The sequence below is a fragment of the Triticum aestivum genome, chromosome 7D (genome assembly GCF_018294505.1).
Source record: "Triticum aestivum cultivar Chinese Spring chromosome 7D, IWGSC CS RefSeq v2.1, whole genome shotgun sequence".
NCBI lineage: Eukaryota > Viridiplantae > Streptophyta > Magnoliopsida > Poales > Poaceae > Triticum > Triticum aestivum.
Window position 1 is genome coordinate 640,585,381 of NC_057814.1, and position 26,428 is coordinate 640,611,808.

Below are 26,428 nucleotides of genomic sequence, written 5' to 3' on the forward strand. Positions count from 1 at the left end.
AAAAGTAAAAGATAGGCCCTTCGCAGAGGGAAGCAGAGGTTGCCATGCGCTTTTATAGTTGGATGCACAAAATCTTAATGCGGGGAACGTCACTTTATATTGCCACTTGTGATAGGGACCTTTATTATGCAGTCCGTCGCTTTTATTGCTTCCATATCACAAGATTGTATAAAGCTTATTTTCTCCACACTAAAAGATCATACATATTTAGAGAGCAATTTTTATTGCATGCACCGATGACAACTTACTTGAAGGATCTTACTCAATCCATAGGTAGGTATGGTGGACTCTCATGGCAATACTGGTTTAAGGGATGTTTGGAAGCACAAGTAGTATCTCTACTTGCTGCAAGAATTTGGCTAGCATGAGGGGGAAAGGCAGGCTCAACGTGTTGGGCGATCCATGACAATATACTTTATTTCGGATATAAGAAAACATAACCCATTACGTTGTCTTCCTTGTCCAACATCAACCTTTTAGCATGTCATATTTTAATGAGTTCTCACAATTACAAAATATGTCCAAGATAGTATATTTATATGTGAAATCTCTCTTCCTTCAATATTCTTTCATGAATTGTTCAAGTGACCAATACAATGTTTGCTAACCTTCAATGAATTTACCACCTCTACTTCTTATATGTAAAGTCATTACTCCCCATGGAATAAGCATATCAAACATATATAATTTCAGATTTATGATATTCAACTCATTCAACCATTTACTCATAGGATATAAGTGAAGCACATGAGTAAATGACAAACTACTCCTAAAAGATATAAGTGAAGATCAATGAGTAGTTAAACAATTATTTAGCTATGTGAGGACTCTCTCTCATTCAATAATTTCAGATCTTGATATTTTATTTAAACAGCAAGCAAAACAAAAGAAAATAAAATGACGCTCCAAGCAAAACACATATCATGTGGTGAATAAAAACATAGCTCCAAGTAAAGTTACCGATGAACGAAGACGAAAGAGGGGATGCCTTCCGGGGCATCCCCAAGCTTAGGCTCTTGGTTATCCTTGAATATTACCTTGGGGTGCCTTGGGCATCCCAAGCTTAGGCTCTTGCCACTCCTTATTCCATAGTCCATCGAATCTTTACCCAAAACTTGAAAACTTCACAACACAAAACTTAACAGAAAATCTCGTGAGCTCCGTTAGCGAAAGAAAACAAAACACCACTTCAAGGTACTGTAATGAACTCATTCTTTATTTGTATTGGTGTTAAAGTTAATGTATTCCAACTTATCTATGTTTTATAAACTATTTTACTAGCCATAGATTCATCAAAATAAGTAAACAACACACGAAAAACAGAATCTGTCAAAAACAGAACAGTCTGTAGTAATCTGTAACTAACGCAAACTTCTGGAACTCAAAAAATTCTACCAAAATAGGAAGACCTAGATAATTTGTTTATTGATCTACTGCAATTGTAATGAGTATTTTATCACGTTCTGGTGATTTTAAACAATTGTTTTCGTGAACAGAAAGTTTCTGGAATTTTCAGCAAGATCAAATAACTATCATCCAAGAAGATCCTATAGGTCTTACTTGGCACAACCACTAATTAAAACATAAAACCACATCTAACCACAGGCTAGATGAATTATTTATTACTAAACAGGAACAAAAAGCAAGGAAGAAAAATAAAATTGGGTTGCCTCCCAACAAGCGCTAACGTTTAACGCCCCTAGCTTGGCATGATGATTTCAACGATGCTCACATAAAAGATAAGAATTGAAACATAAAGAGAGCATCATAAAGCATATTACTAGCACATTTAAGTCTAACCCACTTCCTATGCATAGGGATTTTATGAGCAAACAACTTATGGAAACAATAATCAACTAGCATAGGAAGGCAACACAAGCATAACTTCAAGACTTTAAGCACATAGAGAGGAAACTTGATATTATTGCAATTCCTACAAGCATATATTCCTCCCTCATAATAATTTTCAGTAGCATCATGAATGAATTCAACAATATAACCAGCACCTAAATCATTCTTGTCATGATCTACTTGCATAGAAATTTTACTACTCTCCACGTAAGCAAATTTGTTCTCATCAATAGTAGTGGGAGAAAACTCAACAAAATAACTATCATGTGATTGAAAATTGAGATCAAGATGACAAGTTTCATGGTTATCATTAACTTTATAGCATACGTGTCATCACAATAATCATCATAGATAGGAGGCATGCTTTCATCATAATAAATATTCTCCTCAAAACTTGGGGGACTAAACATATCATCTTGATCAAACATAGCATCCCCAAGCTTGTGGCTTTGCATATCATTAGCATCATGGATATTCATAGAATTCATACTAACAACATTGCAATCTTGCTCATCATACAAAGATTTAGTGCCAAACATTCTATAGATTTCTTCTTCTAGCACTTGAGCACAATTTTCCTTTCCATCATACTCACAAAAGATATTAAAAAGATGAAGCGTATGAGGCAAACTCAATTCCTTTTTTTTGTAGTTTTCTTTTATAAACTAAACTAGTGATAAAACAAGAAACTAAAAGACTCGATTGCAAGATCTAAAGATATACCTTCAAGCACTCACCTCCCCGGCAACGGCGCCAGAAAAGAGCTTGATGTCTACTACGCAACCTTCTTCTTGTAGACGTTGTTGGGCCTCCAAGTGCAGAGGTTTGTAGGACAGTAGAAAATTTCCCTCAAGTGGATGACCTAAGGTTTATCAATCCGTGGGAGGCGTAGGATGAACATGGTCTCTCTCAAGCAACCCTGCAACCAAATAACAAAGAGTCTCTTGTGTCCCCAACACACCCAATACAATGGTAAATTGTATAGGTGCACTAGTTCGGCGAAGAGATGGTGATACAAGTGCAATATGGATGGTAGATATTGGTTTTTGTAATCTGAAAATACAAAAACAGCAAGGTAACAAATGATAAAAGTGAGCACAAACGGTATTGCAATGCTAGGAAACAAGGCCTAGGGTTCATACTTTCACTAGTGCAAGTTCTCTCAACAATAATAACATAATTGGATCATCTAACTATCCCTCAACATGCAACAAAGAGTCACTCCAAAGTCACTAATAGAGGAGAACAAACGAAGAGATTATGGTAGGGTACGAAACCACCTCAAAGTTATCCTTTCTGATCGATCTATTCAAGAGTCCGTAGTAAAATAACACGAAGCTATTCTTTCCGTTTGATCTATCATAGAGTCCGTACTAGAATAACACCTTAAGACACAAATCAACCAAAACCCTAATGTCACCTAGATACTCCAATGTCACCTCAAGTATCCGTGGGTATGATTATACGATATGCATCACACAATCTCAGATTCATCTATTCAACCAACACAAAGTACTTCAAAGAGTGCCCCAAAGTTTCTACCGGAGAGTCAAGACGAAAACGTGTGCCAACCCCTATGCATAGGTTCATGGGCGGAACCCGCAAGTTGATCACCAAAACATACATCAAGTGGATCACGTGATATCCCATTGTCACCACAGATAAGCACGGCAAGACATACATCAAGTGTTCTCAAATCCTTAAAGACTCAATCCGATAAGATAACTTCAAAGGAAAACTCAATCCATTACAAGAGAGTAGAGGGGGAGAAACATCATAAGATCCAACTATAAAAGATCGCGATACATCAAGATCGTGCCAATCAAGAACACGAGAGAGAGAGATCAAACACATAGCTACTGGTACATACCCTCAGCCCCGAGGGTGAACTACTCCCTCCTCATCATGGAGAGCACCGGGATGATGAAGATGGCCACCGGTGAGGTATCCCCCCTCCGGCAGGGTGCCGGAACAGGGTCCCGATTGGTTTTTGGTGGCTACAGAGGCTTGCAGCGACGGAACTCCCGATCTATTCTGTTCCCCGAAGGTTTTAGTGTATATGGAGATATATAGGCGAATGAAGTTGGTAAGGGGAGCCATGAGGGTGGAGGGCGCGCTCAGGGGGGGTGGGCGCGCCCCCCTGCCTCGTGCTCTCCTCGTTGATCCCCTGACGTGCACTCCAAGTCTCATGGATTGTTTTCTCTCCAAAAATAACTTCTCCCGAATGTTTCATTCCGTTTGGACTCCGTTTGATATTCCTTTTCTTCGAAACAATGAAACAAGGGGAAAAACAGGAACTGGCACTGGGCTCTGGGCTCTGGGTTAATAGGTTAGTCCCAAAAATAATATAAAAGTGCATAGTAAAGCCCATTAAACATCCAAGATGGATAATATAATAGCATGAATACTTCATAAATTATAGGTACGTTGGAGACGTATCATGTTGCTCCAAAGTGTTCCTATGGGCTGACCTAACACAACCGGGTGGATAGGTCCACTGCTCAAAGCCCGTCCATGCAAAGTCAAAGGGCTAGATCCCGTGGTCAAACGCTACAGGGTTAGGCGGGATGGGGGCCCTGGAGGGGTAGCAATGCCACCGGAGCGTCGCACCGGGCCCTCATACATGCGGGGTGGTGTGGTGGCATGTCCGAAGAGGCGGCACGCGTCTCCGGGGTGTGCCCCCCCTCACGGACGGCGCCGCCGCCGGCACCTGGAGGGAGGAAATGGACGTGTCGGGTCTACACGGAGGGGATCTTGCTGTGGGTCTGGCCCGGATGTTGCTCCAAAGTGTTCCTATGGGCTGACCTAACACAACCGGGTGGAGAGGTCCATTGCTCAAAGCCCGTCCGTGCAAAGTCAAAGGGCTAGATCCCATGGTCAAACGCTACAGGGTTAGGCGGGACGGGGGGCCTGGGGGGTAGCAATGCCACCGAAGCGTCGCACCGGGACCTCATACATGCGGGGTGGTGTGGTGGCATGTCCGAAGAGGCGGCACGCGTCTCCGGGGTGTGCCCCCCCCCCCATGGACGGTGATGACACGGTAGTAGGCGTTCTGCGGTAACGATGCGGCGTGAATATTATTAAATACTCAGAGCGCGATAAAATCATGAGTTTTTTACACGACCTGGGCACATGTGCTATAGGAGTGATGGTAATTTTTCATAATTGTTCGTGATGGAGAAGTATCTGAACAATTCCCTCTACGCGGATTGCTCTTCGCGTGTCTACGACTGTGGCCAGCGGCCTCCGGGGGCTAGCATGCCGCCAAATCTTGCGTAGGCGGCCTCTCACAAGTCTGGAAGTGTTGTGGCGGTTGCAAACGCCCGGCACGCGTCTCCGGGGTGTGCCCCCCTCACGGACGGCGCCGCCGCCGGCACCTGGAGGGGGGAAACGGACACGGAGGGGATCTTACTGTGGGTCTGGCCCGGATGTTGCTCCAAAGTGTTCCTATGGGCTGACCTAACACAACCGGGTGGATAGGTCCACTGCTCAAAGCCCGTCCGTGCAAAGTCAGGGCTAGATCCCGTGGTCAAATGCTACAGGGTTAGGCGGGACGAGGCCCTGGGGGGTAGCAATGCCACCGGAGCGTCGCACCGGGACATCATACATGCCGTACGGTGTGGTGGCATGTCCGAAGAGGCGGCACGCGTCTCCGGGGTTTGGCCCCCCTCACGGACGGCGCCGCCGCCGGCACCTGGAGGGGGGAATCGGACGCGTCAGGTCTACACGGAGAGGATCTTGCTGTGGGTCTGGCCCGGATGTTGCTCCAAAGTGTTCCTATGGGCTGACCTAACACAACCGGGTGGATAGGTCCACTGCTCAAAGCCAGTCCGTGCAAAGTCAAAGGGCTAGATCCCGTGGTCAAACGCTACAGGGTTTGGCGGGACGGGGGCCCTGGGGGTAGCAATGCCACCGGAGCGTCACACCGGGACCTCATACATGTCGTACGGTGTGGTGGCATGTCCGAAGAGGCGGCACGCGTCTCCGGGGTTTGGCCCCCTCCAAGTGACGGCTGCACTGCCTTGCGTGCAGGGGGGCCACACCGCGGAGCCCCAAGACGGGCGTCTACGCATGCCTGAACACTTTCACATATGCATCGGGACCCGTGCGATGTTTCGGTGACATAGCTACACCCCGAATCCCCCCACTAACCAGAATTCTCTCCGTGTCGACCGTTTCCCCCCTCCATGACACGGCGATAGAGACGTTCGTAACGGGGGGCAATCGATATACCACCGGGGTATGTTTTTTAGGTAAGGCATAATTATCTTATGCAAAAACAAAAACTAAAATAAAGTAAAAATAAAAAAATAAAGTAAAATAAATGTACTTGCCGTCGGCATATCTGTGCGCACACGGAGGTGCAGTCCCACGGATCGATGACGTGGCATGGCACACGGATCGATGACGTGGCAGAGGGGCATGGGCCAGCCCTATGCCGACGGCTATACCGTAGGCATACCTCTGCCATAGATAGTATAAAGTAAAATAAAAATAAAACTAAATAAACATATTCTGACGGCAAGGCCGTCGGCATAGCTGCGCACACGGAGGTGCAGTCCCACAGATCGATGACGTGGCATCGCACACGGATCGATGACGTGGCAGAGGGGCATGGGCCAGGCCTATGCCGACGGCTATGCCGTAGGCATACCTCTGCCATAGATATGTCGACGGCTGCCGTTACCTCCCGTCGGCGTAGTTTCAACGCCGTCAAACGGTCAGCGCTGACCGGGTAGGTGGGTCCGGGCTATGCCGACGGCCTTGCCTATGCCAACGGGCCCCGTAGGCGTATGTCGAGCGGTCCCGACGGCCTCGTCTATGCCGACGGCCCCGTCAGTATAGATAGACGTATGCCGACGGCTTTTCTACGCCTACGGCCTGTCCTAGGCCGTCGGGATAGGTCCATCTATGCCGACGGGGTCCATCCGCATAGATGAGGCCGTCGGCGTAAGCAGTTATTCTGGTAGTGACACGGTTCCCTCCGAAGCGTCGGTCCGATGAATCAGCCAGCACAAACGCTCCAGAGCTAGTCTGGCCGACGACAAGCACCTGGCTACCCAAGTCCTTGACCTCAGAACACCGGCCCTTCTACAAGTCCATGTCGAACACCTGCAGATCCATGGCCCGATGATCAACCTTCGACCTACCCATCTTCCAAGGGATACTCCACTGCACCATTAGTAGCTTTTGCTTATCGGAAGACGTCACCAGGTGGTGTTGACGTAATGCGTGTTCACCATCAAGACCGCGGCTGGCCCTTCCATGATAACATGCTCGACCCTACTAGTACTTCTAGTCTGTGATAGGACTTGTAAGGTGTATTTAACCATGAAAGTGTTGCAGGCTGGATCTTGGCCATGCCTGGCCGGAAACATCCAGTTTTGATTAGATTGCAGCGGTCGAACAACGCAACAACTAGATCAGAGGAGCACACGATGATCTTCCTCAGCGGCCATGACGAGATCGGATTGTGCTCGCACCCTGCCCTAAGCACATCAGATTCGCCACACATGACGTCGTGACGGCACATCCTTTCGGAGTGGCATGGGACCTCGAAGGCCGACATGGACGGGGAGAAAGGGTCGCCGAGGAAGCACCGAGAGGAGCGCTTGTGCTTGTACAGGACCCAGCCGTCAAATGTGGCATGCGTAAGATTGATCTCGTGGAAGCGTTCCTTCTCCTCCGTAGAGGAGCCGCGTGGGGTTTTATTGATCGATGACAGAAGCCCTGGCGTGGCATACATGCAATGCCCGATCGCTAGAGATACAAGCTGTTTACGGAAGATAGAACGAGAGTTTAAAGGAGGAGATGGATGAGGAGTTGAGATTACATGCTTATAGGACTCTAATTCTAACACCCTCTATTAATCTCAACTATCCTAGATTAAGATTGTTCCTGAACTCTGCAAATGACTTGACTGGCTATGCTTTTGTAAAACCATCTGCTACTTGATCTTTGGAAGGAATGAATCTTATCTCTAACTTCTTCTCTACAACCATTTCTTGAAACAAAATGAAAGTCAATCTCAATGTGCTTGGTTCTGGCATGGAAGATCGGGTTAGCAGATAGATAAGTTGCACCTAAATTGTCACACCATAAGAAGGAAGTGCGTTGCTGTTTTATTCCCAATTCTGCAAGCAAATATTCCACCCAAATAATTTCAGCAGTAGTGTTGGCCAAAGATTTGTACTCAGCTTCTGTACTTGATCTTGACATTGTTGCTTGTTTTCTGGCACTCCAAGAAATAATATTAGAACCAAAAAAGACTGCAAAACTTCCAGTTGATTTTCCGTCATCACTACAACCTGCCTAGTCAGCATAAAAATAAGCACTAACTCAGCATAAAAATAAGCACTAACAAGAGAAGAACTAGAACGTCTAAACTGAAGTCCCAAACTCAAAGTGTGCTTTACCGTACAAGTCTTTTGACAGCTATCCAATGAGTGGAGGTAGGAGCATCCAGGTATTGACAAACCTTGTTTACAGCAAACGATATGTCTGGTCGTGTCAGAGTCAAGTACTGTAGAGCTCCAATAGTACTTCTATACTTTGTGCTCTCTTCTTCCTTGAGTGGTTCTCCTTCATGTGCCAACAGTTGTTCAGAAGAAGATAATGGTGTGCATGAAGGCTTGCAGTTCATCATTCCCATATGAGCTAGAAGTTGAGTGGCATATTTTTCCTGATTCAACATTATACCATCTGAAATATTCTTAACCTCAATACCTAGGAAGAAGTGCAAGTCACCAAGATCCTTCAATGAAAATTCTGAGCTCAGATCATGTAAAATAGCATTAGTAGCATTCTGTGAGGAGCTTGCAACTATGATGTCATCAACATATATGAGCACAAAAATAACGGTGTTTGCCTTGTTATAAATAAAGAGAGATGTATCTCCCTTGGATGGAATAAAACCAAAATACTTAAACTGTGAGCTCAACCTTGAGAACCATGCTCTAGGTGACTGTTGCAGAGCATAAAGAGATTTATCAAGTTTGTAGACATGATGAGGTGTCTTTTTGTTTTCATACCCTGGTGGTTGCTTCATATAGACCTCCTCTTCCAGAACTGTAGGAGATATGCCCTAGAGGCAATAATAAATTATATTATTTATCTCCGAGTTCATAATTATGTTTATGTTCCATGCTATAACTGCTATGGTTCTCGAGTCTGCAATAACCACGAGGCTCGGAGGAAGACTCATATGCACGTGTGGAATAATAAACGGTAAAATATATTCCTAGTCTGGCCTCTAAGACTAGCTCAAGTGTTGCATGATTGTTATGTTTTCCTGATCATGGGCATGTCTATGTCAGAAACCTTGAGGGCATAATGTTAAGAGAACATTTGTGTTGAATCGACCCGGCATGATGTTATGCTATGAGATTCATTCGTCACAAGTTTATTGGTACATAACACAGAGATGGTTAACGTTTGCATGATTCCTTAGACCATGAGAGTATCGAGTTTCTTCATGCTTGCTTCATTAACTTTGGGGTTTGTTAAACGTCATCCGTAAATGGGTGGCTATTACGGCGGCTTACGGGTTCATGGAAAAGTGTGTCAAGTAACTTGATAGCTCAAGATTGGGATTTGCTCCTCCGACGATGGAGAGATATCTCTGGGCCCTCTCGGTGTTATGGTATCCATCATCGTCTGGCCAGACACTTTGTGATTTGATCACGGGGATGCCGGAACACGATAACGAGAAAAGAGAACAATACCGGTAACGAGGTAACTAGCATAGTGGACAAGTTGTTGATCCACGGGAATGCCAACATGTCTCACCTCGGGTATTTGTAACATATCGCGAAGCAACAGGAATAGCACACGGCAACTGGAGGTTCACTCGAATATTTATTCGTGTGGGTATAGAGGTCAATATGGGTGTCCACGGCTCCGATGTTGATCATTGATCGGAAGGGGCTCCGGGTCATGTCTATACTTCACCGAACCTATAGGGTCACACGCTTAAGGGTCATCTATCTGCTGAATACTAGACAGGGAGTCTGAGAGAAAATCACCGAAAAAGTTTCGGACACCGAAAAGTTTCGGACAGCGGAATCGTACCGTAGAGAGAGGTCATCGGATAAGTTTTGATGATACCGAAAAGTTGTTTCGGGATACACCATTAAGTCAAATTGGTTTCGGCACATGCCTGATAATTCTTGGAGGATGCCAGAATCATTCTGGAAGCTTTTTGGAATTTTCTGAGATAAAAACCGGAAATGTTCCGGAGCTGCCGGAGCCACTTCAGATGCGTTTCGCAGATGAAAATCACTAAAACCGGAATTGTTTCGGAACGCGTTGAAAATCATTTTAGTGGGTACTGGAAATGTTCTTAGCCCACATAAATATTTTCAGTTCGATCAGACGCTGAAAAATGTCGTCGTGAATAGTGAAAATCAGCTTTATGGTTACTTTATGGAAAGCCACCTTTTGGGGCTTTGCTCCAAAAGATCTTGGGGATGACATGGATGGATAGGAGCCATTTTTTGGGCCCCTCATGGGGGTGTGGCCGGCCATATGGGGTATCCCCCCTTGGGGACCCTCTTGTTCCTTGGTTTCACTCCTAGGTCCTTGTGGAAGGACTTCATTCATGTGCATTTTGGGTTTTTTGTGAAACTACCCTACCCCTTGGGATTTCCTATAAATAGAGGTGGAGGGGCAGCCCTCCACACTCATCCCTTGCTCTCATACACATGCCATGCATTATCTGGCTTCTTCTCTCCCTCCCACGAAAAGAGTTTCGTAGAGCCGTAAGGCTGTCTGGGTTCCGGCAGGAACTAGTTCTGGACGGCGAAGCCCTGCCGGATAGATGACACCGTATGTGTGCAACTCTATAGAGAGATCGTAGTTTCGGTCTTAGTTCGTGAGTGCCTCCCGAAGGGCTGTCCGTGTGACCGTCCGAGTTTCGAAGGTCCTCCCGAAGGGCTGTCCGAGTGACCGTTCGAGTTTCGAAGGTCCTCCCGAAGGGCTGTCCGCGACACCGTCCGGGGGGCTGTTCGACCGCCTCCTGGAGGGCTGTCTGAGGAGCAGATGAGGGTATACATCCTCGCGGTTGGGAGGTTGTAAATCCTAGCTGCGGGGATCTGCACCGCCGATCGTCATCGACTCTACTTCCAGCTGCGCGACGAGTCGGTAACGAAAAAAATAAAACCATGTATGCAGTCTCCATAGTGGTCCTGGGCTGGTGCGTAGGTCAGAAAATTTTTGTTTTCTGCTGCATTCCCCTACAAGAACGCCATGTAGAAATGTGTTTTGAACATCTAGCTGTCTAAGGCTCTACCCCCTTGAAACTGCAATGGCTAGCACAAGTCTTATAGTAGCATCTTTAACAATAGGACTAAAGGTATCTTCATAATCAATACCATATCGTTGCTTAAACCCTTTTGCAACTATACGTGCTTTGTACACCTATCAATGGAGCCATCTGCTTTTCTCTTTATTCTATAGACCAATTTACAATCAATAATATTTTTACATCTCTGACTTGGTGCCAAGTGCCATGTTGTATTCTTCAGAGTGCACCGTATTCTTCATCCATAGCCTTTTTCCATTTAGGATCTCCAAGTGCATCACTTAATTTCGTTGGTTCACCTGAAATACACAACATGCCATATGGTATAGTGCCATTCGTTCTTATTCTAGGATTCCTAATCCCTTCTTGAAGTCGAGTCATGACCATTGATGTGGCAGGTTGTGGTTGAACTGGGTTTTGTACAGGAAGACGCACAGATTGACTAGATGCAGAAGATCCTGGGGAATCTCCGGAATTAAGCGCAGACGATCCAGTAGCCTCTAGTGCGGCCGTTTCTCCCGTGGCCGCGGAGTCAACAGCCGTAGCCAATCTGGGCCCTGACGCGGCGGTCGGCTGCATGTGGGAGCAGCACGCCGTGGCGATTGGCTGCATGTGCCCGCGTCGCGAGACTCCGCGCTAGCTGGCTGGCCCTCGATTCGAGGCTGATGCGCTCCCGTGATTCGAGGACGATTCCCGCACAGGAGTGGCCGGAGCCACCATATCATCCTCGAACACCGCGCCTGCTTCCTCTTCGCCTTGCACATGAAATAACAGATCATTTTGAGCATCATTTTCTGCACCGTTTTCTTCAGCGACCCGCACACATACAGAGGGAGCACCGTTTTTAGCGGGAATATTCTCATGTTGGTTATTACAATTGTTATCTCCCCCTTGATCAAAATTCCGAGACATGGATGGAAGGAGAAGTATTTCTTGGCGAAGGAAGGCACTAGCATTTGGATGGAGTGATGCAAAAGGAAGTACCGACTCATCAAATACAACATCTCTGGAGAGATATACTCGGCCTGTAGAAATGTCAAGGCACTTGACCCCTTTGTGCATAGGGCTATAGCCTATGAAAGCACTTTTTTTAATGAAACGAAAGTTCGCATGTGTTATAAGGCCTGAGATTGGCCAACATGCACATCCGAATACTCTAAGGGATTTGTAATATGGTGTAGTACCAAAAAGACGAGTGATGGGATTCTTAAAGTTGATGACTTTGCTAGGGCGAATGTTTATGATGTATGTGGCAGTAAGGAATGCTTCATCCCAAAACTTGAGAGGCATAGAAGCGTTTGCTAGCAATGCTAGTCCTACTTCAACAACATGACGATGTTTATGTTCAGCAGATCCGTTCTGCTGGTGTGCATGGGGACAAGAAACATGATGAGAAATTCCAATCTTTTGTAAGAAGGAATTTAGTTTCTCATACTCACCACCCCAATCGGTCTGCATGGCAAGGATTGTGGAGTTCAATTGACGTTCAACAAGATTTTGGAAATTTCTAAAGATATGGAAAACATCGGACCATTTCTTTAACAAATAAATCCAAGTAAATTTACTTTAGTCATCAATAAATCTTACATAGTATGAAAATCTACCAACTGAGGTAGGAGCTAGTCCCCACACATCTGAGAAAACAAGTTGCAATGGAGCAGTGGAAATACTGGTAGAAATAGGGTAAGGTAATTGATGACTCTTAGCTTGCTGACAAGCATCACAAACTGACTCAACACTAGGCTCATAAGAGAGTTTATTTTTACTAAGGACATGTTGAACTATAACTGAAGAGGGATGACCCAAACGACTATGCCACTTTGCCAAAGATGGTTTGGTGACACTCCAAGCTTGTTTATTTGACCATGATGAAGATGATGATATGAGTGGATATAAGCCCCCCTCACATTTTTCTCTAAGAATGATTCTCCTCGTTGCCAAGTCCTTGACCACAAAAGAGTAAGGATAAAAAATTATGAGAAGATTGATATCAAGGGCAAAGCGATGAATAGAGACAAGATTATTTGATGCATTGGGGACATGTAAGACATTGTTTAGATGCAAGTCTTTAAATGGGGTTTTAACAATTGAATTTCCCACATGAGTAATATCCATACCTGAACCACTAGCCGTATGCACTTGGTCACCTCTGTGGTATCTCTCTCGCATCGTCAGCTTGTCAAGCTCCCCTGTAATGTGCTCGGTGGCGCCAGAATCTGCATATCAGTTCGTGTCAATCCCGTAGGAGTTGGTGATGTGGTTGGCCTTCTTTTCTTCATGGTCCTCATCATACCGATGCCAGCAGGCCCTTGTGCCGCCGACGTGGTATTTGTAGCAGATCTGGCATTCAGGATAATCTCGTTCTTGCTGTTGTGGTTGTTGTTGTTGTTGTTGTCGTGGACGCTGTTGATGGCCGCCGTAGCCGCCGCCGCGAACGGGAGAGGGAGAGGGGCGGTCACCGCGATCACCACGGCCACGCCCCCTGTTTCCTCGCCCATGGCCTTCTCTTGCTCGAGATTTCCCACGCCCTCTGTAAACGGCGTTGGCAGAGGAGCAAAAGCCGCCTGGTCTGCCTAGCATCTCCATCCTCTAGCCGAAGGCAGAGATCTGCGAGAAAAGGTCATCAACCGTAATGGAGTTTTTGATGGCACCAACTGCTGCTACAATGGGATCATAATCCCGATCGAGCCCAGCTAGGATATAGTCAACCATCTCCCCGTCGGTTACAGGACGACCCGCCGCCGCGAGTTCATCTCCGAGGCTCTTCATCTTGGCGATAAACACATCGCTCGACATGTTGCCCTTCTTGGTGTTGGACATGGCTATCATCAGATTGGTTATCTGAGATTGAGACTACGGAGCGAACAAGGTAGTAAGGGCAATCCAAAGATCACGGGTACTCTCCTTACCGATGACTTGTGTGAGGATCTCCTGGGTCAGCGAATTGAGCAAGTAGCTCAGGACCTGCAGGTCCTTTGAGAGCCACAGGGCCATATAGAGGATTTGGTTCTATGGCCGTGGTCTTGTCCGCCTTGGTGACTTCCACTGTTTTCGGCGGTGCGGCGTCGCTGTCATCAAGGAGGCTGGTCACCTACGCTCGTCGCAGTGCCGGCATTACTTGCACCTTCCAGAGGAGGTAGTTCCCCCTCGCAAGCTTTTCTGTTGGTGGGGCGCCGAGGTTGAGGACGACGGCTTGAGCTAGCAGCCACGGCGATGGTGGGTTGGGTTTCTGTTTTTGCTAGATGGAAGGGAAGAGGCTAGCTCTGTATATCATGTAAGATTGATCTCGCGGAAGTGTTCCTTCTCCTCCGTAGAGGAGCCGCGTGGGGTTTTATTGATCGATGACAGAAGCCATACCGTGGCTTACAAGGAATGCCCGATCGTTAGAGATACAGGCTGTCTACAGAAGATAGAACGAGAGTTTAAAGGACGAGATAGATGAGGAGTTAAGATTACATGCGTATAGGACTCTAATTCTAACAGGGCGGGCATGGTAGCCTCTGGGCATGGCGAAGCGGCGTACTTTGCCGTCGCCGGCCAGGACCTGGTACCTGCCGCGGCCGAGGTTGATCCACGGCATGGCCTATTAGAGTTAAACACGGCTTAGGTATTCCATACATGTACGTGTATGTTTCCGCAAAAAAAAAAACATGTACGTGTACATGCGTGTCCGACTAGGACTAGTATTAGAGACCGACTTGGTTTGCTTATGCTAGGCTGAGCTGTTATATATAGCTGTGTAGTTCCCCTGTAATCATCAACGAAAAGAAAAGCAATACAAAAGAACTACCAGGCTTGAGTGTAGCTATCACCAAACAGTTTGTTTAATTCACATCTAGATGTTTTTTAAGGATGTCACATCTAAGCTCCCATAAATATATAAGGGTCTCTCTAGGACACATCTAGATGTGACATAGTTATGTCACATCTAAGCTACATCATTAAAAAATATCTATATATGAATTAGTCAAACTGAATATATAATGTAGTAACAAGAAAAAAAACTAGAACAAAAAAAAAAGACCACAAACAGAGTGGACACCAGCTTAGAAGTGACATAACTATGTCACATTTAGATGTGTCCTAGACAGAGCCATCACCAAAAGAGTTTCTTCTGTCTAGTTTTGACCACAAGTGTGTCGCCGAGACACGGAGACGTCTGTAGAGAGACGTTCGATCGATCCAATCGCTGGACGTAGTTGAAGCTAGCCCAGTCGTGTACGAGGACACGGTGTGCTACTGCTAATGCGATCGATCCAATCGCTGAACGTAGTTGAAGCTAGCCCAGGCGTGTACGAGGACACGGTGTGGTACTGTTAATCGGTCCAGTAGCTTGGCTGCTTGGTTGCTAGCTAGCTAGCAATGTGTCAGTACATTCGCGCCGTCCGTTCCATCACCGCTAGTCGCTGACTTGCCGCCCTTTTTTACCTTATCGCCGTTTCTGTTCGCCTTGAAACCACCGTTGCCGGACTTGACCGACTCCGTGTCGCTGTCCCTCATCATAGATCGTAGATCGTCGACGTTCTAGATACCAATTGTTGGCTATTGATCTCGTAGATCAAATCACCCGAAACTGTGTACACACCTACGAGCTAGCAAGCACACATGCACATTGCTTGATTGATAAACAGTGCCTATGCACTGTCCCGCTTTATGTGCATACGTGAATCACTAGTAAGCTGGCTAGACTTGCTTCGAGCGATCAACTTTTCTGGCACCGTCGGCGGAAACACAGCGACTCGTAAACCTTGACGAACAAAACACGAAGACACCGAGCCGATATGATGGCCACAGGCGTCACGAGCCTGTTGTATACTCTTTGTATTGATCTCTTTTTCGTTGTACAGATTACAGAGGATATCTTGAGTATATATACTAGCTAAGCTGGCTAACTAGCAGCCCTACTCGCTGATGGTTTAGAAAACCTACACGGACACATGCATATACACATGCACGGAACGGACACGCCAAGCAGTCGTGTTTAATGCTAATATGGCCGACAGCAGCAAGGAACCCTGGACAAACGCAACCAGGCATACCACATATACGGGAAGCAGACCGGAGCACAACCGCAAGCATCAACAAGGTAACCGATACCGCCAAGAACCCATGAGAGGCCATCCGGCAGCCCCAAGTCTTCAACAGTGGTTGGACACAATTTGCAGACAAAATTCCGTCAGTGCCGTCAAGAGCCCACATAGGCTACTGATAGTCATGTCTTCACGGAAGTCAAGCCGGCAACGGCTGAGGACACGAAGCCAAGCATACAATTGGATAGAACTTGCAGAGAAACCTCTTAGGTCCGATCATCCACAGTTCGTCTCCATGTGTGACGCTGCCACACACCTCATGTCCGCCACCATCATGTGCAAATCGAGCATCTATGTGACTCACTTGCGCCGATCCACCACTGCTGCACACCTTGTGCTTGCCACCATCGTGCCACGCTACAACCACAGCCATCCAAGCCAATGGCCACAACAGAACTACGCATCCTTGAGGGCCATCACCAGCTACCCAACCGGTGTAGCAAGCCCTGTACGTGCAACTGTCGCCCCATCTTGAACGTGAAGGAGACGACCGCCACCGCCCAGATCCGATCTGGTCCGACATGGGCCATAGACACGCATCATGTCGTGACGTAGTAGACCACCGTGTGGCTGCACCACGCCCCGGCAGGCCGGATCCCTCGGGTGGCCAGGGAGGAGTCGGACAAGGCGATGGATGGCATGGCATGTAGCAGCCACTAGTCAAGATCAAGGAGACACTCATGGGAGGACGAAGGCTATGGCTGGGCGGAGGAGAGCCCGCCGCCACCACCGGCCGACCATGGGGGTCGCCAACGATGACGGCGAGGGAGATCTTGCAAGAGGAGGCCGAGAGGAGGTGACGGCGGGGGGCCTCTGGAGTCGCCAGGTGCGACCCGGGAGGCAGTTCTTGTTTTCGACCCGATTTTTCTATTAAGCAAGTGAATAGAGAGAGAGAGAGAGAGAGAGAGAGAGAGAGAGAGAGAGAGAGAGAGAGAGAGAGAGAGAGAGAGAGAGAGAGAGAGAAGAAGCAGTTCAGTGCGCTAGCTGCAAAAAATTCAGTCTCTCACGCGTCGTTCCGCCATTGCTAGTAGCTAGAGGTTGGAGATAAGAGCTCGGGGCGGCTGACTTTGCAGAACGGGCCTCCAATGCCGTTGAGCTCCATGGTGGCGCTTGTGGGCTGCACTGGCGGGGCAGGGCTGGCTGGGAGTCGGAAGTGAGGAGGAGGATGTTGGCGGCGGTGGCTGGACGTGGTGCATGAGACAAAAGGGGGGCCAGGCGGTCCTCCATTCCGGCCTTCTCCCGGTGGTACGCCGTACGCCATGACCATCACAAACAGCACCTCCAGCAGCCTCGTTCGCCTCAAGGAGCTCCGTCATCGCGTCGCGGATGATGTAGTATGTATACGTGCCCCACTCACTTGGGCCACAACCTGTTGCGCTGCGCAGAGCGCATGGCAGCCTGCCACACACCCGAGTGGTGGCAACTTCTACCACGACGGGTCCAAGTCAGCGCGCCACGTCGAACACTGGCGCCCGCTGATCTCCACCACCACCAACTCTGCGTTTGGGAGCAATGCTACATCCACGTAGCTGCTATGAAAACTTCCAACTAAGCTAAACATGCCCCCATGATTTTCTGGGGTGGGCCTAACCCTCTCCTTTAATCCAATCAAATAATCCCGCGTCAGATCAGTTCGTAACCTTACCTAAATCATTACGTGGATGTAGCATTGCTCCTGCGTCCGGTGCCACCTAGCTATTGTGGAACACAAAATACTGCGAGACACAAGAATTGATTACCATTCGAGCCATTGTAGAACTTGAAGAACTCAATCTTCAGGGACGGGTGACCACGTTGCGGATGAAGGCCTCGCTCTCGTACTCCACCTTGGACGCCGGCTCGATGATCCTGTCCAAACTGACTCGCCGGTCTATGAACCCCGCCGGCGCACTCGTGGCTATACTGGGCCACCTCTAAGCAAGTCCTGCCCGTCCATCCAGGGTGCCAGCTTCCTCGCGTGCCGCAATGGAAGCCACCAGCTCCACTCCCACCATCGCCTCTACCCTTCCCGGCTCCTGTCATAGCCTCTGTTGTCCTGGCCAAACCACGAGAAGTCGCCGCGGACGTAGACGGCCATGGGCATATTGGGTAGGGTAGGGCTTCGCGGCAGACACGACAACTGGCGGGCCGAGTATAGCAGATTACTGCACGGAGCCCCACCACTTCAGAGCCTCACTACCGGACTCGCCCTCTAAGCCGCTGCCAACGGCCGTCGGCATAGGCCATTTGCCGTCGGCTTAGGTCTATGCCGACGGCAGCCGTCGGCATATCCCTGTCGGCATAGATCACGTCAGCGTAGATGTGTCAGACCGTCGGCACAGGCACATATGCCAACGGCCGTCGTCATATCATCGTCGTCGGCAGTGATTTTCACCTGACGACAAAGGACGGCGCCGTCAAACGCGCTGACAAACCACGGGCTGCCACATGGCAGCCTCTCGGAGCTCCTGGCAGCAGGGATATGCCGACGGCTGGCCGTCGGCATATCCCTGCCACGTGGCAGCCACTGTTCAGTCCTGGGCATATCTATGCCGATGGCTTTGCCGTCGGCATAGATCTGTGCTATTTTTTATTTTCTCTGTTTTCTCTGTTTCAATTCATTTTGACAGCATTTCAAAACAGAAAATATGGGATTATGCAGAAATATGGCAGTTCATCATCAAAAGATACTCAAGATCGTCATCATCATCTAAACATACTCAAGTTCATCATCTAAAGATCATCATCATCATTTAAACATACTCAAGTTCATCATCTAAAGATCATCATCGGTGAAACTTCATGAACATAAGTATTGCAAGACATGGAACATCATCATCGCCATCTAAAGAAACTAACAAGTACGAACATAAAAGGTATGGCACGACGGCCACATGCACGGACGGGCTTTGACCAGTGGACCTCTCCACCCGGTTGTGTTAGGTCAGCCCTGAGGGACACCTGGGAGCAACATCCGGGCCAAACCCACAGCTACATCCCCTTCGTGTAGACCCGACACGTCCGTTTCCCCCTCAAGGTGCCGGCGGCGGCGCCGTCCGTGAGGGGGCCACACCCCGGACACGCGTGCCGCCTCTTCAGACATGCCACAACACCACCCCGCATGTATGAGGGGCCGGTGCGATGGTCAGGTGGCATTGCTACCCCCCTCCCCCCCACCAAGGGCCCCCGTCCCGCCTAACCCTGGAGCGGTTGACCACGAGATCTAACCCTTTGACTTTCCACGGACGGGCTTTGACCAGTGGACCTCTCCACCCGGTTGTGTTAGGTCAGCCCAGAGGGACACCTGGGAGCAACATCCGGGCCAAACCCATAGCTACATCCCCTCCGTGTAGACCCGACGCGTCCGTTTCCCCCTCCAGGTGCCGGCGGCGGTGTCGTCCGTGAGGGGGGCCACACCCCGGAGACCCGTGCCGCCTCTTCAGACATGCCACAACACCACCCCGCATGTATGAGGGGCCGGTGCGACGCTCCGGTGGCATTGCTACCCCCCCCCCCCCCCCCGGGCCCCCGTCCCGACTAACCCTGGAGTGGTTGACCACGAGATCTAGCCCTTTGACTTCCCACGGACGGGCTTTGACCAGTGGACCTCTTCACCCGGTTGTGTTAGGTCAGCCCACTGGGACACCTGGGAGCAACATCCAGGCCAAACCCACAGCAACATCCCCTCCGTATAGACCCGACACGTCCGTTTTCCCCCTCCAGGTGCCGGCGACGGTGCCGTCCGGGAGGGGGCCACACCCCGGAGACGCGTGCCACCTCTTCAGACATGCCACCACACCACACGGTTGTGGTAGGTCATCCCATATAAACACTTGGGAGCAACGTCCCCTCCGTATAGGCCCGATGCGGCTGTTTCCCCCCTCCCGGTGTCAGCCGCCGCCGGCGGCGCCGTCCGTGAGGGGGGTCACACCCCTCAGTATAGATTCGGAAAGTAAGGTATTTTTGCTTATATTAACACATGCTACATGTAAGTTAATTAAATAATAATACGTAAAAGAACAAAAAAAAATATAATAAATGCAAAAAAACTATGCCGACGGCAAAGCCGTCGGTATAGCCTAGGCCAGGGGCAGATGGACGGCGCGTCCCAAATCGATGACGTGGCATCTATACCGACGGCATAGGTGGTGGTCGGTGCGCCTCGGATCGATGACGTGGCATGCGCATCTGTGCCGACGGCCGCCCGTCTAGGCCGCCGGCATAGATCGGACGCCGTTAGCCGCACGTCACGAGTGGGGCCGACAGGCCCGCATCTATGCCGACGGCTTATGTATGCCGACGGCTGCTGTAGGCATAGGCTGGGGCTAAGCCGACGACTGACCTGTGCCGACGGTGGCCGTCAGCATAGCTCGGGATAGCCCGACGGACACGATACGCCGACGGCCTGGATTCGGCTGTCGGCATATGCAGGAGTAGACCGACGGTGGCCGTCGGCATATATTTGGCCGTCAGCACCGGCCCCTGTTCCGGTAGTGCCTCTGCACGCACCTCCCACAGGTCATCACTGATGGCTCGTGCGTGCGCCGCCAACTCGGCCACGCGGAGGGGAGACTGTACCGGCGCCGGCCGGGAGATGAAATGGATCCCGACTGCTGGGGATCTAACGAGGCATGAGCCAGCGGTAGCAAGCACCGACCTCGACAAGAATCAGGCATCCTCTCAGCAGCACAACAGACCACGCGAGAAAAGGGGAGGAACCTGGCGAAAGAATCGCGCGGCACGCATGCACAGGAGTGCATGAGAAGGAAATACTAGAAAAAAAGGGAAAGAAAACCAGGTAAAAGAAACCTAGCCAGATTTAGTATATTTAGAATGAACATATGCTAATGGAGCAAACCAGGCCAGTGAATGCTTGATGTTGTAACCAGTTCATACAATGGAGGGCATATGCAGGTTACTTGCATATCCATGTCCCACCCACAACGCAAAACAAAATTTGAAATGGTCGTCTCCTACATGCACCGCACAGGATGGTTCCGGCGACGCGGTCTGCGCTGAGTGTGATGGAGTGTCAACTTGTTTCTTGCGTACACAGGAAATATAATTCGCTCAACAATTCTTGCATGCATGAACATGTGCTACCTAACTATTACCTCTGTTCCGAAATATAAGTCGTTGGGGGAGTTCAGTTTACACTCCCCCAACAACTTATATTTAGGAACGGAGGGAGTAGTATAGTATAATTTTTTAGCGGTACCGCAGAGCTTCCGCCTAAGTGGCGCACCCCAACCACTAGTAGTCTAGAAGAGGGAGTATTTTTTTAGAGAATAATCCAAAGACACTGCTTGTTTGCAGCGACAGATGAGGGTTGTTCTTGAGCACAAGTGATTGTCTTAGCGCAGTCTTCCGCCATGTCGGTGTGTGTGTGTGTGGGGTGGGGGGGGGGGGGGCAAAGAATCGTAGGGCCCCTGATAGGAGAAAACCCAAAGGTAACACGCCGCATGCTTCGCCGCCTGTCGCCATCTCCCATGCTTCTGGGCGACAAGTTCGACGACTACTGGTTGATGCATACTACCACTGGCTTCCGCTCTCCCACGGTCTAGCCCCGTCTGCTAGCTGCTCCGTGCTAGCGCAAACCGCATCATTCCTGGCAGTGCTCCCTGTACTCTCCACGACCGACCGGGCACACCGCCGTGCTGCTACTGCCGGGCGCTGGCCCTGCCTCTGCCTGGTCGACCCAGCCATCGTGCTGCTGCTGCTGCTGCGCGCTGGCCCTGCCTCCACTACACCCCAGAATGACTGTGCCTCGAAAGCTGAGAAACAATGACACTGCTCGCCGTCTCGGCCATCAATGAGTAAATTCTTGGACCGAGACAAGCAAAGAACACTACAAGATGCATTTGAACTGACATCCTGTATGTGTCGATTTCCAAATTGATGCATTTAAACATTGAACCAGTTGAATTGAAAAAAGAATTGTGTGTATGTATGCAGTAAACCCAAATTGATGCATTTTTATACATGTCACAGAAAAAAAGATGCAGATATATTTTTGTTGTTGCCCGGCAACAATAGCAGTCTACACATATGGGACGAATGGATGAGCAAACTGTTGATTCGGGTTTTTTTTAATCCCTTATTATTATATGTATTTTTTTGTCATGTTTTATCTCCATCGTCGGAGGAGCAAACACTCAATACAGTTGTCAATTAATATACAAACTACTCATCGGGACCACATCGTCGGAAGAGTCTCCGAAGTTGTACACGTCGAACAATTTTATATGAGCTCATGGAACAAAAAAATTGTATTCCCAGAACTAATTATATAGACTTATTGAACAAAGTATATAAATTCAAAGAACCATTATTTATACACATGGAACAAAATCTATGAATTTGCAGAACAAAATAGTTGTAGCCATAGAGCAAATTATACAAACTCATTACCCCTACAACAATGATCTTGATTGGAATAATGTCTTCGATATTAATCTGTGTCTTGAAAATCAACTGCTTTTTGCTGAAATTTCTTCTTCCGGAACCCTCGAGTATTTTGCTAGTTGCAACAACATGTGTAATCCTACCATGCTCTCTAGTATTTCTAACTTCTAAGCTAGATGTCTAAGCTTTTTAACTTGATCTTGTATATATGGTCCTACAAACCATGGTGGTAGTTCCCCTTTCTATTGAAATCTTTGAGTCCCTCTCAAGGGTGGGATCTTGAGGTAGATAGAATGTCAACTTTTAAAGATAGATCTCATCTTCTTTTATTATAATAGTTTTTGGCTTGCTCTGAGGTATTTTCATGTTTTATCTGACCTTCATTTTTTTATGTGGTATCTTCGATTACTACAAGAACAAACAACACACATTCTCTTACTTCTAACCAGATGAAAGGAGGGGTACACTTTCTGCTATACAAAACTTCAAATGGTTGCAAGGTCAAGCTTGCTTGGTAACTGTTATTGTAGGAGAACTGCTATTAGTTTGTCCCGCAAAGGTGTAATGTAGTGTAGACATGTGAATTAGTACCCCTAAAAGGCCACCATCAACCCTTGTTAGTTTAAATTAATTAATTCAATTTATTTTTCTCCAAATAAATCAATTAGTTTATCATAATCATCAGCGGCATTTTGAAAATTAGTTCAATTACTTTAATTAAAGAGGGTCGATGGCACAACTTATGGTGGCGCTTAATGCAATCCCTCGTCTACCGGGTCCACAACTAATATTTGCAGTATGGCACCAAGTGCTTATAGACTACAATGAGACGACGCCAAGCACTTGTGGACCATGGTGGGATGAGGACACCCCTTGTTTTGTGAAGTCGGTGGTTTTGTGTACCTCCTTAATAAGCGTGTGTAAGCACAGTGTGGTGTGTTTTGTGCTCGCTCAACTCTGTATTATTGTATCCTAGAGAAGGCTATTGATGCATACTATCTTGGATTTTCCGAACAACCTGTCCCAAGCATTTTGATGGCAGCCAAATATGCAATATTATTACGGGATATCGGATACTACATCCATTCCATAGCATTTGGCGTTGGTTTAGTTTAATTTAGGACCAGCCAAACCTTATAAAGAGTAAAATGCACGGCGGTACATGAACTTGGTAGAGAGTGTCATTTAGGTCGCCGAACTCCCAAAATACATATTTAAGTCCCTAAACTTGCTTATGGGTTCACATAATACATCCAAATCTTCATAACCCATGTTAAATGGCATGCGTGGAACGCTGACTACATGTCAGGTCCACCTATCTTCTCTCTTCATCTCTCTCCATTTCTCTCAAATGATCTATGCAGTCGCGCTCGCCCAAATCTCGCGCTGCCGAAGCTCGCCCCGTCCGGTGCGTCAAGCTCACCCTGCCTCTGCTGCGCGCCGACCTCGACCTATCAGCAATTCAGCACCACCAGAGCTCGTCCTGTCTCCGCTCTCATCTCCTCTCCCCCACGGTCACCCCCCTCCTGCCTCTCTTGCTCTCCATCATCCGCTCCACGCATCAGCATGCCACGTACTCTATGCGCAAAAAAAAAAAACATGCCACGTACTCATTTGAGTGTCACACAAACCAATTAGCAAGTTTAGGGACTCCAATGTGCATTTCAGGAGATGAGAGACCTGGATGACACTCCCTAGTTCATGTACCGCTGGTGTATTTTACAACTTAAATAAATAAAACAGAAGGGAGATACTTCCTCCACCCCAAATTGCAAGTCGTTTTAACTTTTTTATTTAGAACACAGTAAAACATAATGTATTATATAGGTCAGGTGCATAGCAAAAACTATGAATCTACAAAAAACAAAACGATTTATATAAGATTTAAAAAAAGAAGGAGTGGCATATGTATATATATATATATTGTTTATTTATTATAGGCAAGGATGCATGTGTAGCACCCGAACCTTTACATGCATAGCATAGGCATGGAGTACACAAGTGAATAGCTAGGTACCGTGCAATTATTCATTACATATATATAATATAAGTAGAGATGCACGGAGTCACACACAGATGATGGAGGTGCACGGCGGCTGGGTCATCAGATGATAGGGTAAAGCGGGTACTTGGCAATGCCGCACAAGCCCAAGGGTGGCGAGTCCCTAAGGAAATAGACGAAGCCTTTGTCACCCCACTGGTCAGTCCACGAGTTCTTACCGATCCAGTACTTGGTCCCGTCAGGCTTGGTCCCGTACCCGACGAGGGCCAGTGCGTGGTTCTGCGTTGTCCCGCACGCCCCTTTGGTGTAGACGCCGGACCTGGAGCAACCGGCGTTGTACACGCCGCGGATGTAGTGCTGGAAGCAGGGGTCACTGTAGTCGAAGGATGCGGCGACGGGCTGCTGCGCCACGGCCTCCATGAGCGCCGCCTCGTTGCCAGACGGTGTAACCTTCTTGTAGCCTCTGATCCTCACCGCGACCGGCTTGGCCCTTTGGCACGTGCCCACCTTGCCGGTGTAGGGGTAGGCCGCCTCCGTGGTGATGCCACCGTTCTGGATCACCCACTCGAAGGCCTTGTCCATCCAACTGTTGCCGCACCCGTTAATCCGACAGTCCACCAGCTGCTGCTCCGACAGCACCGGCGGCGATCTGCCGGTGCTGATCGCCTGCGCACTCTCCATCGTCGCCACCGACGTGAACGCCCAGCAAGACGCTGCACGCGCGGACACGTACGTACGTTAGATGACCGCTCACTTACCTAATTGCATCAATATAATGGAGTAGACGACGTACGACAACTCGCATCGCATGCATGATTTATTTTGGATGGATGTTACTTACAACAGGAATCCCCTTGATACTTGGCTGCTGTGACGACGCCTTTCTCCCTCCAATCCACGCTCGGAGGCACCACCGCCGTCAGGTTGAGGTTGGTACGACGAGGTGGCTCTTGCACGGCGCCGGTGCCCTCGTAGACGGGGCCAGCGCGAGTTGTGATCACCGTCGTCTCCTCCGACTCCCATGACGACTCGTTGCTGCTGAACATGGCCATGAACTCGTCGTGGGTGAGGTCGGTGAATGGGGTCTCGCCGAGGCTGTAGGTCATCCGGCTGTCCCGGTTTGCCGCCTCGATGAACTCCATGTTGCTCCGGTACACCTCGAACCGGCGCAGCTTCTCCTCCACGGTGGCGTACGACCGGCCGTGCGCCGCCATCCACCCATGGAACCTCCCCAGCATCAGCAGTGCCTCACCATCCAAGCCATGGTCGAGGGTACCTGAAGCTGATGAAGCCATGGAGGGGATGAAGAATGCGGCTGCCACCAGCAGCGGCAGCAGAGCGAGAGCCATGGATGAGGACGACGAGCGCATGAAAGCCATGTCCGATATGGATGATGTTTAGCTACCTTTGGGTACAGCCATTTATAGAGGCCCGGCGATCGATAGATCTCACTACTGATTGACGTCCTCCTCTTGCAATTGGTGTGCTGTCTTTTTCCATAGATTTGAAAGCCATGTCCGATATGGATGATGTTTAGGTTTAGCTACCTTTGGATACAGCCATTTATAGAGGCCAGGCGATAGATCTCACTACTGATTCACGTCCTCATCTTGGTGTGCTGTCTTTTTCCATAGACTTCTAGAGTGAGCATCATATCACATGCTGGCAAATAAACCACCGAAAACTCTATATCTTCTTTTAGGCATAATTCATGGATAACAGGATTTGAAGGACCTTGGTGGGTACGTACAGTGGCATCTTTCACACCTTCACTACCACACCAGCCATTTATAAGTGCTT

General features: G+C 48.4%; 1 protein-coding gene across 1 annotated transcript; it reads right to left on the bottom strand.

Moving 5' to 3' along the window:
• Positions 1-24,526: 24,526 nt before the first annotated feature.
• On the bottom strand, positions 24,527-26,040 carry LOC123168856 (ervatamin-B). The gene is made up of 2 exons (XM_044586720.1): positions 25,470-26,040; positions 24,527-25,341 (listed from the first exon to the last, which is right to left on the bottom strand). The coding sequence occupies exons 1-2, from the start codon at positions 26,005-26,007 to the stop codon at positions 24,731-24,733; spliced, it is 1,149 nt and encodes a 382-aa protein (XP_044442655.1). The 5' UTR covers positions 26,008-26,040; the 3' UTR covers positions 24,527-24,730.
• Positions 26,041-26,428: the final 388 nt, after the last annotated feature.